General features: G+C 42.1%; 1 protein-coding gene across 1 annotated transcript in view; it reads left to right on the top strand.

Moving 5' to 3' along the window:
* The first annotated feature begins 909 nt into the window (after positions 1-909).
* LOC149458518 (uncharacterized) overlaps positions 910-12359 on the top strand; it is a 58801-nt gene continuing 47351 nt past the window's right edge. Inside the window, 16 exon segments of the mRNA XM_089682086.1 lie at positions 910-988; positions 1129-1238; positions 1622-1768; positions 1926-2134; positions 2296-2405; positions 2546-2655; positions 3039-3185; positions 3343-3551; positions 3713-3822; positions 3963-4075; positions 4078-4122; positions 4124-4184; positions 4475-4602; positions 4760-4968; positions 5129-5229; positions 10293-10411. Of these exon segments, the coding sequence (XP_089538212.1) occupies positions 910-988; positions 1129-1238; positions 1622-1768; positions 1926-2134; positions 2296-2405; positions 2546-2655; positions 3039-3185; positions 3343-3551; positions 3713-3822; positions 3963-4075; positions 4078-4122; positions 4124-4184; positions 4475-4602; positions 4760-4968; positions 5129-5229; positions 10293-10411 (2007 nt within the window).

The raw sequence follows: 12359 nt of genomic DNA on the forward strand, positions 1-12359 counted from the left end.
GCAAGTGACCACCTCAAATCACTAAAACCAAAATCAAAACACTGTTTCTGAAATAGGTAGTTAAAGGCTTGAAGGACTAGATCTGGGAATACCGATCTTGGCTCCTTCCAGGAAAGATAAATAGAATGATGACAAATACAAAGAGAATTTCAATTACTGTAACCATTGTTTCCTGACAAGGAAAATACTTTAACTCTTTTCCAGAACGAACTGTCTCCAACAGTCCTGGCCGAATTTGTGACCAAAGCTGATGTTCTCCACAATGAAACATTGCTGGAAAGCAGCCTAAAGACGATTGCACTGCAAAATGTCACAATCTTCCTGCAAGCTCTCTCTACCGCAGCAACACAGGTATATCCAAAAAAGCAATCCTAAAAAATGTTGTGCTTTGAAAGGAAGACAAAAAAAGTTACACTGTTTGAGAAGACTCTGGTATTTGTTTGCTCAGCATGTAGGCAATATCAGCTATTTCTCATCTTCTTAATGAATCCCTGATTTTTACATGTAGGCAAACCTGTCAGAGGAGACAGTAACAACAATAAAGAGAACACTCCTAGCTACACAGATCAGGAATCATCAGGCCGCATTCTCTACCTATACACCGGATGAATGGAAGTTCTTATTACAGGATTCCTTATTCAACTTGACTATGTACTTTAACCAAACCCTTCTTGAACTCATTCCCCGAAACATAACCTGCTCCTCCTACCAAGCAATGTAAGTACAAAGATATCTAAATCACAAAACATTGAGTCTGTGGCTTATGCAAACTGTGAATGCTGGGCAAAATAAAAGTCTTAAAAGGAAGCTAAAAAGTGCCAAGCATTTAAGTCACAATCCCAAAAATTCTCATTACTTTCTTTCCTTCTCTGAAACAGAGTGGAAGCATTTAGCCTTCAGTTTAGCTCAATGACAGACACCACAAGACAAGCAATCCCTCAGTACTTCATGAAACCATTCTTGACTGCAATGGCAACCAATTCCACGGGTATGTTTCCGTGTTCCCTATTCTGTTGTTAGCCAAAGCTGTTCCTTGTCTCTCCTCACTGTGGTAAAGGTTCCGTTTCCTCTTTGGTCTTGGAGTTATTCAATATCAGCTTGTTAAAAATGATCTTTGTTTTTCTTTAGTTGTTTGCAGTGATGGAAGTTCCCAGAACTGGATAGTCTTGAACGTTGGAGCCTTTTCTTCCTTCTTCTCAGCTGAAGAAATCCAAAAACTCAATAAGAACTTCACACTGGTACGTCTACTGCTAATTGGTTGAAGTTCATAGATCCTAGATTGACGGTGAAAGGGCTGTAGGAGAACACTTGAAAAAGGTGACCATGATGTAGGGAGGTTTCCTGCTATAGGTAGGTTTTGGTCACCTGAGGTAACTGCACGCACCTTCCTTGTGTTGTAGAAGGGGACCTGGGATAGGCAAGTGACCACCTCAAATCACTAAAACCAAAATCAAAACACTGTTTCTGAAATAGGTAGTTAAAGGCTTGAAGGACTAGATCTGGGAATACCGATCTTGGCTCCTTCCAGGAAAGATAAATAGAATGATGACACATACAAAGAGAATTTCAATTACTGTAACCATTGTTTCCTGACAAGGAAAATACTTTAACTCTTTTCCAGAACGAACTGTCTCCAACAGTCCTGGCCGAATTTGTGACCAAAGCTGATGTTCTCCACAATGAAACATTGCTGGAAAGCAGCCTAAAGACGATTGCACTGCAAAATGTCACAATCTTCCTGCAAGCTCTCTCTACCGCAGCAACACAGGTATATCCAAAAAAGCAATCCTAAAAAATGTTGGGCTTTGAAAGGAAGACAAAAAAAGTTACACTGTTTGAGAAGACTCTGGTATTTGTTTGCTCAGCATGTAGGCAATATCAGCTATTTCTCATCTTCTTAATGAATCCCTGATTTTTACATGTAGGCAAACCTGTCAGAGGAGACAGTAACAACAATAAAGAGAACGCTCCTAGCTACACAGATCAGGAATCATCAGGCCGCATTCTCTACCTATACACCGGATGAATGGAAGTTCTTATTACAGGATTCCTTGTTCAACTTGACTATGTACTTTAACCAAACCCTTCTTGAACTCATTCCCCGAAACATAACCTGCTCCTCCTACCAAGCAATGTAAGTACAAAGATATCTAAATCACAAAACATTGAGTCTGTGGCTTATGCAAACTGTGAATGCTGGGCAAAATAAAAGTCTTAAAAGGAAGATAAAAAGTGCCAAGCATTTAAGTCACAATCCCAAAAATTCTCATTACTTTCTTTCCTTCTCTGAAACAGAGTGGAAGCATTTAGCCTTCAGTTTAGCTCAATGACAGACACCACAAGACAAGCAATCCCTCAGTACTTCATGAAACCATTCTTGACTGCAATGGCAACCAATTCCACGGGTATGTTTCCGTGTTCCCTATTCTGTTGTTAGCCAAAGCTGTTCCTTGTCTCTCCTCACTGTGGTAAAGGTTCCGTTTCCTCTTTGGTCTTGGAGTTATTCAATATCAGCTTGTTAAAAATGATCTTTGTTTTTCTTTAGTTGTTTGCGGTGATGGAAGTTCCCAGAACTGGATAGTCTTGAACGTTGGAGCCTTTTCTTCCTTCTTCTCAGCTGAAGAAATCCAAAAACTCAATAAGAACTTCACACTGGTACGTCTACTGCTAATTGGTTGAAGTTCATAGATCCTAGATTGATGGTGAAAGGGCTGTAGGAGAACACTTGAAAAAGGTGACCATGATGTAGGGAGGTTTCCTGCTATAGGTAGGTTTTGGTCACCTGAGGTAACTGCACGCACCTTCCTTGTGTTGTGGAAGGGGACCTGGGATAGGCAAGTGACCACCTCAAATCACTAAAACCAAAATCAAAACACTGTTTCTGAAATAGGTAGTTAAAGGCTTGAAGGACTAGATCTGGGAATACCGATCTTGGCTCCTTCCAGGAAAGATAAATAGAATGATGACAAATACAAAGAGAATTTCAATTACTGTAACCATTGTTTCCTGACAAGGAAAATACTTTAACTCTTTTCCAGAACGAACTGTCTCCAACAGTCCTGGCCGAATTTGTGACCAAAGCTGATGTTCTCCACAATGAAACATTGCTGGAAAGCAGCCTAAAGACGATTGCACTGCAAAATGTCACAATCTTCCTGCAAGCTCTCTCTACCGCAGCAACACAGGTATATCCAAAAAAGCAATCCTAAAAAATGTTGTGCTTTGAAAGGAAGACAAAAAAAGTTACACTGTTTGAGGAGACTCTGGTATTTGTTTGCTCAGCATGTAGGCAATATCAGCTATTTCTCATCTTCTTAATGAATCCCTGATTTTTACATGTAGGCAAACCTGTCAGAGGAGACAGTAACAACAATAAAGAGAACGCTCCTAGCTACACAGATCAGGAATCATCAGGCCGCATTCTCTACCTATACAACAGATGAATGGAAGTTCTTATTACAGGATTCCTTGTTCAACTTGACTATGTACTTTAACCAAACCCTTCTTGAACTCATTCCCCGAAACATAACCTGCTCCTCCTACCAAGCAATGTAAGTACAAAGATATCTAAATCACAAAACATTGAGTCTGTGGCTTATGCAAACTGTGAATGCTGGGCAAAATGAAAGTCTTAAAAGGAAGCTATAAAGTGCCAAGCATTTAAGTCACAATCCCAAATATTCTCATTTCTTTCTTTCTTTCTTTGAAACAGAGTGGAAGCATTTAGCCTTCAGTTTAGCTCAATGACAGACACCACAAGACAAGCAATCCCTCGGTACTTCATGAAACCATTCTTGACTGCAATGGCAACCAATTCCACGGGTATGTTTCCGTGTTCCCTGTTCTGTTGTTAGCCAAAGCTGTTCCTTGTCTCTCCTCACTGTGGTAAAGGTTCCGTTTCCTCTTTGGTCTTGGAGTTGTTCAATATCAGCTTGTTAAAATTGATCTTTGTTTTTCTTTAGTTGTTTGCGATGCTGGAAGTTCCCAGAACTGGATAGTTTTGAACGTTGGAGCCTTTTCTTCCTTCTTCTCAGCTGAAGAAATCCAACAACTCAATAAGAACTTCACACTGGTACGTCTACTGCTAATTGGTTGAAGTTCATAGATCCTAGATTGACGGTGAAAGGGCTGTAGGAGAACACTTGAAAAAGGTGACCATGATGTAGGGAGGTTTCCTGCTATAGGTAGGTTTTGGTCACCTGAGGTAACTGCACGCACCTTCCTTGTGTTGTAGAAGGGGACCTGGGATAGGCAAGTGACCACCTCAAATCACTAAAACCAAAATCAAAACACTGTTTCTGAAATAGGTAGTTAAAGGCTTGAAGGACTAGATCTGGGAATACCGATCTTGGCTCCTTCCAGGAAAGATAAATAGAATGATGACAAATACAAAGAGAATTTCAATTACTGTAACCATTGTTTCCTGACAAGGAAAATACTTTAACTCTTTTCCAGAACGAACTGTCTCCAACAGTCCTGGCCGAATTTGTGACCAAAGCTGATGTTCTCCACAATGAAACATTGCTGGAAAGCAGCCTAAAGACGATTGCACTGCAAAATGTCACAATCTTCCTGCAAGCTCTCTCTACCGCAGCAACACAGGTATATCCAAAAAAGCAATCCTAAAAAATGTTGTGCTTTGAAAGGAAGACAAAAAAAGTTACACTGTTTGAGGAGACTCTGGTATTTGTTTGCTCAGCATGTAGGCAATATCAGCTATTTCTCATCTTCTTAATGAATCCCTGATTTTTACATGTAGGCAAACCTGTCAGAGGAGACAGTAACAACAATAAAGAGAACGCTCCTAGCTACACAGATCAGGAATCATCAGGCCGCATTCTCTACCTATACACCGGATGAATGGAAGTTCTTATTGCAGGATTCCTTGTTCAACTTGACTATGTACTTTAACCAAACCCTTCTTGAACTCATTCCCCGAAGCATAACCTGCTCCTCCTACCAAGCAATGTAAGTACACAGATAGCTAGGAATGAAAATGCAAAGTGTTTATTGCTATTGCAGACTATAAATATTTTACAGAAAAAAAATATTAAAAGGAAGGCATAAAATGACACATACTTGCTGTACAATCCCATATTTGTTTCTTTTTTTTCTTTTTTTTAAACAGAGTAAAAGCATTTAGCCTTCAGTTTGATGTAATGAATGAAGACACCAGATCATCAATCTATAAGTACTTTGTAAGACCATTCTTAAATACTACTTCCACAGGTATGTTTCTGCATCCCCTTTTTTTTTTTAGCTTATGGCATTGATTGTTTCTTCTCATTATGGTAAAAAAAAAAAATCAATGTCCTCTTTAATCTTGAAGTTGTGTTATGTTGGCTTTTTAAGGAATGTGTTGCATAAAACAATACTTGACTGCAAAGTCCAGAATGTCTGAAGGCACATTTTCGCATCCCCTATTCTCCAGTGAAATAAAGATGTTTCTTATTTTTCCTCTCAGGGTAAACTTTTGACTTTTCCTTTTGAATTTGTTTGTTTTTTAATGTCGGCATAATAAAAAGTGCCTTTTTTTTGGGTAAGGTCCTCTACAGGATTCATTATTTCTAACTGTAACATCCTGCTATTATTCAGATAGCAGTGAAAATAGACACAATGTGGCAGTGTCCTGCAACTCAGTGACACACACACTCTGGTGAAATTTTTTATGGACTTTGTAGGTTGACTGCAGGACTTTGCTCTGAGACTGCAAATTAAAAGACATTTCCCAGAGGAGCTAGCGTGTGGGCGTACATACAGATATATACATAAGCCTGGGAAAATGGGGGGCAGAAAGTGAGCTGGAAGAGTTGGAAGGTAGGTGTGAGGAGTAGGCTGTGCAGAACGGAGGACCGGGCCAGGCCACAGAGAGAGAGAATGGAGGAAAGGGAAGGAATTGCTGACTGCTGACATCTCCGACAAGTCTGAAGGCTCACCCTGTTTGTCAGCAATCCAGTGCTGCTGTCAGGAGCGATCTCTGCAGGAGGAACTGCAGGACTGCTGGGGACCCCCCAGGGGCGGACTGACAGCTCATGGGGCCCCCGGGCAATAGGGGATCATGGGGCTCCTTTGTCCTTGCCCAAACTCAAAAAAGCCTATGAAAAAGGTACCAAGGGCATCTCATGGGCCTCCTACTGACCCCGGGCCCTCGGGCAGTGCCCTAGTTTCCAAATGGTCAGTCCGTCCCTGGGGCCCCCCATCTACAGAAAAACTGGCAGTTACCTTAATGATGCCACAGATCGGGTGTGAAAGTCCCATTCTCAAACCATTTAAGTTGTCTGGTTGTCTAGTTACTGACATTGTTAAAACGTTGCACATGTTGAGGCCTAGTTCACCCAGCCTATTAGCAAACACACCCACAGCATAATCCAGTCACAAGAGCCTATTGCAGTGTCCGCTCTCTGCAGGTTAAGTCATATCACTGTGCTGAGGCTATCGGTTAAATTCTGAAATACAGTACATTTGCAACTGATTGAGATTTTTGCTTTATTGATCTTTGCTTAAAGTTCCTAAGAGTTATAAGGCTACGTTCACACTAGCCTTATTTGCAAGCGGCAGACAGGCATTTGGGAAGCGTTTTTAACGCTTCCATAAATGCCTGTGAAAATTCTGCTCATTGCAGCACATGGTGCTGTTCACACGGGAGCGTTGGCGTCGCGTTGCATCACGTCGCGGCAAAACGAATGCCTCTGGTCGAGTCAGGAGGAGTTGAAGCCTCCTATTCAAGTCTATGGTGCCGCTCCAGCGTTTGTGGTGCGGTTGCGACGCAGTTGAAGGGCGTTTGCGGAGCGTTAACACCATTGAAACTTCATTATAGGTGTTTGTGGGGCGTTTTTAAAGCTTTGCAAACACCTAGCAACCGTCGCTAAACCGCGCATGTGGCGTTTGCGGAGCGTTAAAAAACGCTCCGCAAACGCCGGACCAACGCTTGTCAAACGCTATAGGGGCGTTTGACAAGAGTTGGAAAAACAGTCAAGTGTGAACGAGCCCTAACTGTTATTATTCGCACACCTATTACTTTATGTTGTTTTACTATGCTTTTATTTAACTACAATATAAACAAAATTCACTCTAAATTGTGTGTGAGTCTATTTTCTGGTAATAATCAGAGTGTTTTCCCTGGCCAGAAATGTATGGTTGTATCAAGAGGGGTTGGGCTTCCAGAGTGGGGTCAAGAACAACAGGGAGCCCGAAAAAAAACTCAGCAACTCCTAAGGGGGTAGTGCTATATGTGCTATATAATCGTCCATGTTTCCCTGTCCAGAGAATCTGTGAACCCCAAGAAAGAAGCATGGATCTCTCCAAGATTACTGCATGGTACCAAGAAGAGAATGGAAGACTGGACCGATCTGTGGTGCTGAGTCTCCCTGGAGATGACTGGACTGAAGGGCAGGTCTAGCAGATGCTGATGGCTTGCATTGCTGAACAGAGAGTGAGTGCCCTAGACATAAGAGGCAGTCCAGATGCATCCAATGGGTTAGTGCTGACCGAATGAAAAAAGGAGTTCTTCCCTCACTTGAAGAAGAAAGTATACACCTGTCTGACACAGACACAGTGATGGCACATTTGTTATGGCATGGCCCCGCTGGCAACAGCACAAAGAGTCCAAAGAAAGCAACCCCTGAACCTCCACCTCAGCAGATACTGTTGGGGGCATACCTACCACTACACTGGAAGAACTAGGGAAGGTTATAGATAATCTACTGAAGAACTCTACTTCGAAGACTGAGATACTTCTCTGACAAGGCCACTACCCAACTAGGGGAGGATGACTTTGACACTTGGGTTGACCATGCCCTTCAGGCCATGAGAAGTAGCAATGAGAAGTAGCAGATTCTGTGAAGAGACAGAGAGTAGTGGAAAGCTCCTGCCTTTGATATTGTGTGGAACCTTAAATGGGATAAGCCAGGTTGTACTGCACGCGAGTGTCTTGAAGCCCTGCGAGAAGTATTCGGGCAAGAACTATACCGAACTGACATGTTTGAACACACGTATCAGCAAGAAGGGGAGAAGTTGTCCAACTATGTGCAAAGACTGGACAAGATCTTGCACCAGGTGGTTGTCCAGGGAGGAATGAAAGCAGAAAGTGTCAGCAAGGAACTGTGGGCTCAAGTGCAGAAGGAAGCTCGATCCCTAGACCCAATTGCACAGAAGCTTAATGTAAGCTACCTTTATGGCTCTGTGACATACTCAAAGTTTTGAAACCATATGAGAAGAAGAAGCCTTAATGGCAGCCAAGGCCAGAAAGGCAGAAGTTCAGAGTGGAAATAGGCCAACGGCCTCCTCCTGTGTCACTCAAGCTATTCTGACCATGGAAGAAGTGCCTGAATGGCAGACCATGGTTCAGCTAGCTCAAGCTCAAGCCATGATTCAGCTGTCCTTTTGTGAGGTCCAGAAGACAGCAGGACAAGTCACGGTGGCCCATGTTGCTATGCAGAAGACCATGTCGGAAATGGGACAAACTGTGTCAGCAATGGCAGCAGATAAGGGAGAATATGGCCAAAGCTTTGCCGGATACTGGAGTCCAAATGACCCTGCTATATAGGGACTTCTATAACAAGCACTTGAAGCACAAACCCCTACGGTAGCTAGAAGAGCTGAAAATTTGCGGAATTGGGATTCATAAGTGTCTAAATGATGGCTACATACCCGTCCACGTGGTTTTCAGCTCAACTCTAACAAGGAGAACGGAGACCTTTGATACTCTGGTGATAGTCTGCTCTAGGCCTTTGGGGATAAAGCAGTGCTCCCTGCTAACTGGGACCAATACCAATCTAGTCTGCTGGCTTCTTACTCCACTGGCCAAGCAGAACACTGTACCCATAGAAAACATCCACCCACAACTACGTAAAATGTATCAGCGAGTTGTCAGAGAGTTAAGGGTTCGAGAAGAGGAAGTTAGGAAGGTTTGGAAAAATGGACCCGAAAAGAAAGCACTCTAGCCAAGGGCAGTCACCTGTCTGAAAGCCTGAATGAAGCTGAGTTGGGACCAGCCAGGGCTATTTGTGGTAGAGAAAATGTGTACAATAGAGGGACAGATGGGGTGGAGATAATTCCAGAAGTGATCACTAGGAAGGTTCTGCAGTGCAACAGGGGCAATGTCCCTGTCCGAGTCTGCAATAACACAGCAGGCCCTATTACCCTAAAACCCAGGGCTCTGTTGGAGCAGGTGAACGTAACCACTATAGTCAGCATGTCTGAATCACCTGACGACCCCACCCAGGGAGGGTTCGGCCTTCAAGACTTCCCTTGGAAGCAAAGAGCAAACGATAGGCTGACAAGTTGGCAAAAGGTGTTTTCTAAGAATGATTATGATGTTGGGTGCGCCAAGAGTGCCCAACATCGAATTTGGTTCAGAGAAGGCAAGCCGAGTTGAAGAGAGCTGAGATTATCTGAGAGTCCAGGAGCCCATATGTCTCCCCTATCGTAGTAGTACAGAAGAAGAATTGTACCATGCAAATGTGTATTGATTATAGAACTTTGAACAAACAGACTATCCCCAGTCAATACACTGCTCCACAGATTGAGGATACAGTACAGTGTCTGTTGGGAGCCAAATGGCCTAGTGTTCTGGATTTAAAGAGTGGGAATTACCAAATCCCTACGCACCCTGAAGATAGGGAGAAAACTGCATATATAAGCCCACTGGGGTTTTTCAAACATGACTGTATGCCCCAAGAACAGGATGGAGGGTGTGAGAGTTGTGAAACCACCCTGTTCTAGTTACATGATCCCATCATTGGCACCCAGAGGTCTATAAATGTAATAATCCACACATGCCTAAAGATGTGAACTGTTGTCAACAACCATTCCTGAACAGATGTGGGAGCCTTCATTACAATCTTCCTTCCATATGTAATGTCATTATAACATCCCTGCCCTGGCAATCTGACAATAATTTACACCTACAAGCCTGTGAATCAAATAAGTTACCACCCATGCAGACTTCCCAACTCCAAAGATAGGCCTATGTAATAGAAAAGGGTGGTTCCACAACTTTACCACCTCCCATCCAGTTTTTAGACAATCACCATCGGCCTTGACAAATCCCATGATGATTGGACTGAGATATTTGTGTTTCTTCTGTGGATATAAATGCTGGAGTTATTTCCAAACATGCATTAGATTTGAAGGAGTAGCTTGGTGAAGGTACAGAACATCTTCAACATTACATAGCAAGCCCAGTGTAACTCACTACTGCTAGCTTTACTATGACCTGGATAAAAAGAACCTTCACAGACTTAATTAAATCTGGAATATATAATTGAATCCACTGCTTTTCCTTTTATTAGGTCCCAATCCAAAATGCTATACAGACGGTGATTATTCCTGGATTGTTCACTATTTGCAGAATTTTGTGACCTACTGTACTAGTGGAGATCTTCAATCATTTAGCAGCAATGAAACACTGGTAATGTGGGAACATTTATTTTGTTTATATAATGCACTCATATGCACACACATCTAGCCTGTATATTTTTGTGCTCCCTCTTTTTTACTGAACTGGATATCATAATTTTTTACTGCAGATTGTACAATCTTCTTCAGGTTTTCTAACAAATATGTAATGTGAGGGCATTTTGGCTTGAAGCCGAAGACAATATACAAATGCTTAAAAAGGAACTATACTCCCGAATATACTCACCACCAACTTACAGAGATGTGGCAGTTACATCCCTTGCGTATGCTGCTCAGTGTACATCCAATAGAATGCTGTGAGCAAGCAGGTACAGTTAGGTCCATATATATTTGGACACAGGCACAATTTTCATACTTTAGGCTCTATATGCCACCAGAATAAATTAAACAATCCAAATGAATTTGAAGTGCAGACTTTCAGCTTTAATTCAAGGGGTTGAACATAAATATCAAGTACAAATTTTAGGAACTGCAACCATTTTTATACACCATCCCTCCATTTTCAGGGGCTCAAAAGTAATTGGACAAATGAATATAATCATAAATAAAATGTTAATTTTTAATATTTTGTTGATGATCCTTTACTGGAAATGACTGCCTGAAGTCTGGAACCCATGGACATTACCAGAGACTGGGTTTCCTCCTTTCTGATGCTTTGCCAGGCTCTAACTGCAGCTGTCTTCAGATGTTCTTTGTTTGTGGGTCTTTCTGCCTTTATTTTTGCCTTCAGCAAGTAAAATGCATGCTCAGTTGGGTTGGGATCAGGTGATTGACTCGGCCATTGCAAAATATTCCACTTCTTTTCCTTCAAAAGCTCCTGGGTTGCTTTTGCAGTGTGTTTTGGATCATTGTCCATCTGTACTGTGAAGCGCCGTTCAATCAACTTTGCTACATTTGGGTGAATCTGGGCTGACAGTTTATCTCTAAACACATCACATTCATCCGGCTGCTTCTGTCTTCTGTCAAATCATCAATAAACACCAATGACCCAGTGCCACTGGAAGCCATGCATGCCCATGCCATGTTTTATAGATGACATTGTGTGCTTTGGATCATGAGCTGTTCCAAGCCTTCTCCACACTTTTTTCTTCCCGTCATTCTGGTACAGATTCATCTTAGTTTCATCCGTCCAAAGAATGCTTTTCCAGAACTGGTCTGGCTTTTTTAGATTTTATTTGGCAAAGTCTAATCTGGCTTTTCTATTCTTCAGGCTTATGAATGGTTTCCACCTTGTGGTGAACCCTCTGTATTTGCTCTTGATTGTAGACTTTGACATTGAGACGCCCACCTCCTGGAGAGTGTCCTTCACTTGTCTGGATGTTGGGAATGGGTTTTTCTTTACCATAAAGAGGATCCTGCTATCATCCACTACTGTTGTCTTCCGTGGACGTCCATGCCTATTTATGTTGCTGAGCTCAAGAGTGCGTTCTTTCCTCAGAATGTACCAAACTGTTGATTTGGCCACTCCTACTGTTGCTGCTCTCTCTGATGGATTTGTTTAATTTTTGAAGCCTTACAATGGCCTGTTTCACTTGCATGGACAGCTCCTTTGAATGCATAGTGTAGGTTCACAGTAATAGATTCCAAATGCAAATCCCACACTTAAAATCAACTCCAGACCTTTTACCTGCTTAATTGATGAAGAAATAACAAAGGAGTAGCCCACACCTGGCCATGAAACAGCTTTTGATTCAATTGTCCAATTACTTTTGGTCCCTTAAAAAAGTGGGGGGATAGCTACTCTTAAGAGCTGTAATTCCTAACCTCTTCCTCCAATTTGGATGTACATACCCTCAAATTAAACCTGAGAGTGTGCACTTCCAGCCCATATCCATTATATAATTATAGCTTGAATATGTTTTGGTAACTACTAGAGATGAGCGAATCGAAGTATCCGAAGTGGAATTCGAGTCGAATATCAGAAAAATTTTGATTCGTGC

Source organism: Staurois parvus, unplaced genomic scaffold (genome assembly GCF_062004578.1).
Source record: "Staurois parvus isolate SC_StPar_1 unplaced genomic scaffold, SC_StPar_1.0 ptg000285l, whole genome shotgun sequence".
Classification (NCBI taxonomy): Eukaryota; Metazoa; Chordata; class Amphibia; order Anura; family Ranidae; genus Staurois; species Staurois parvus.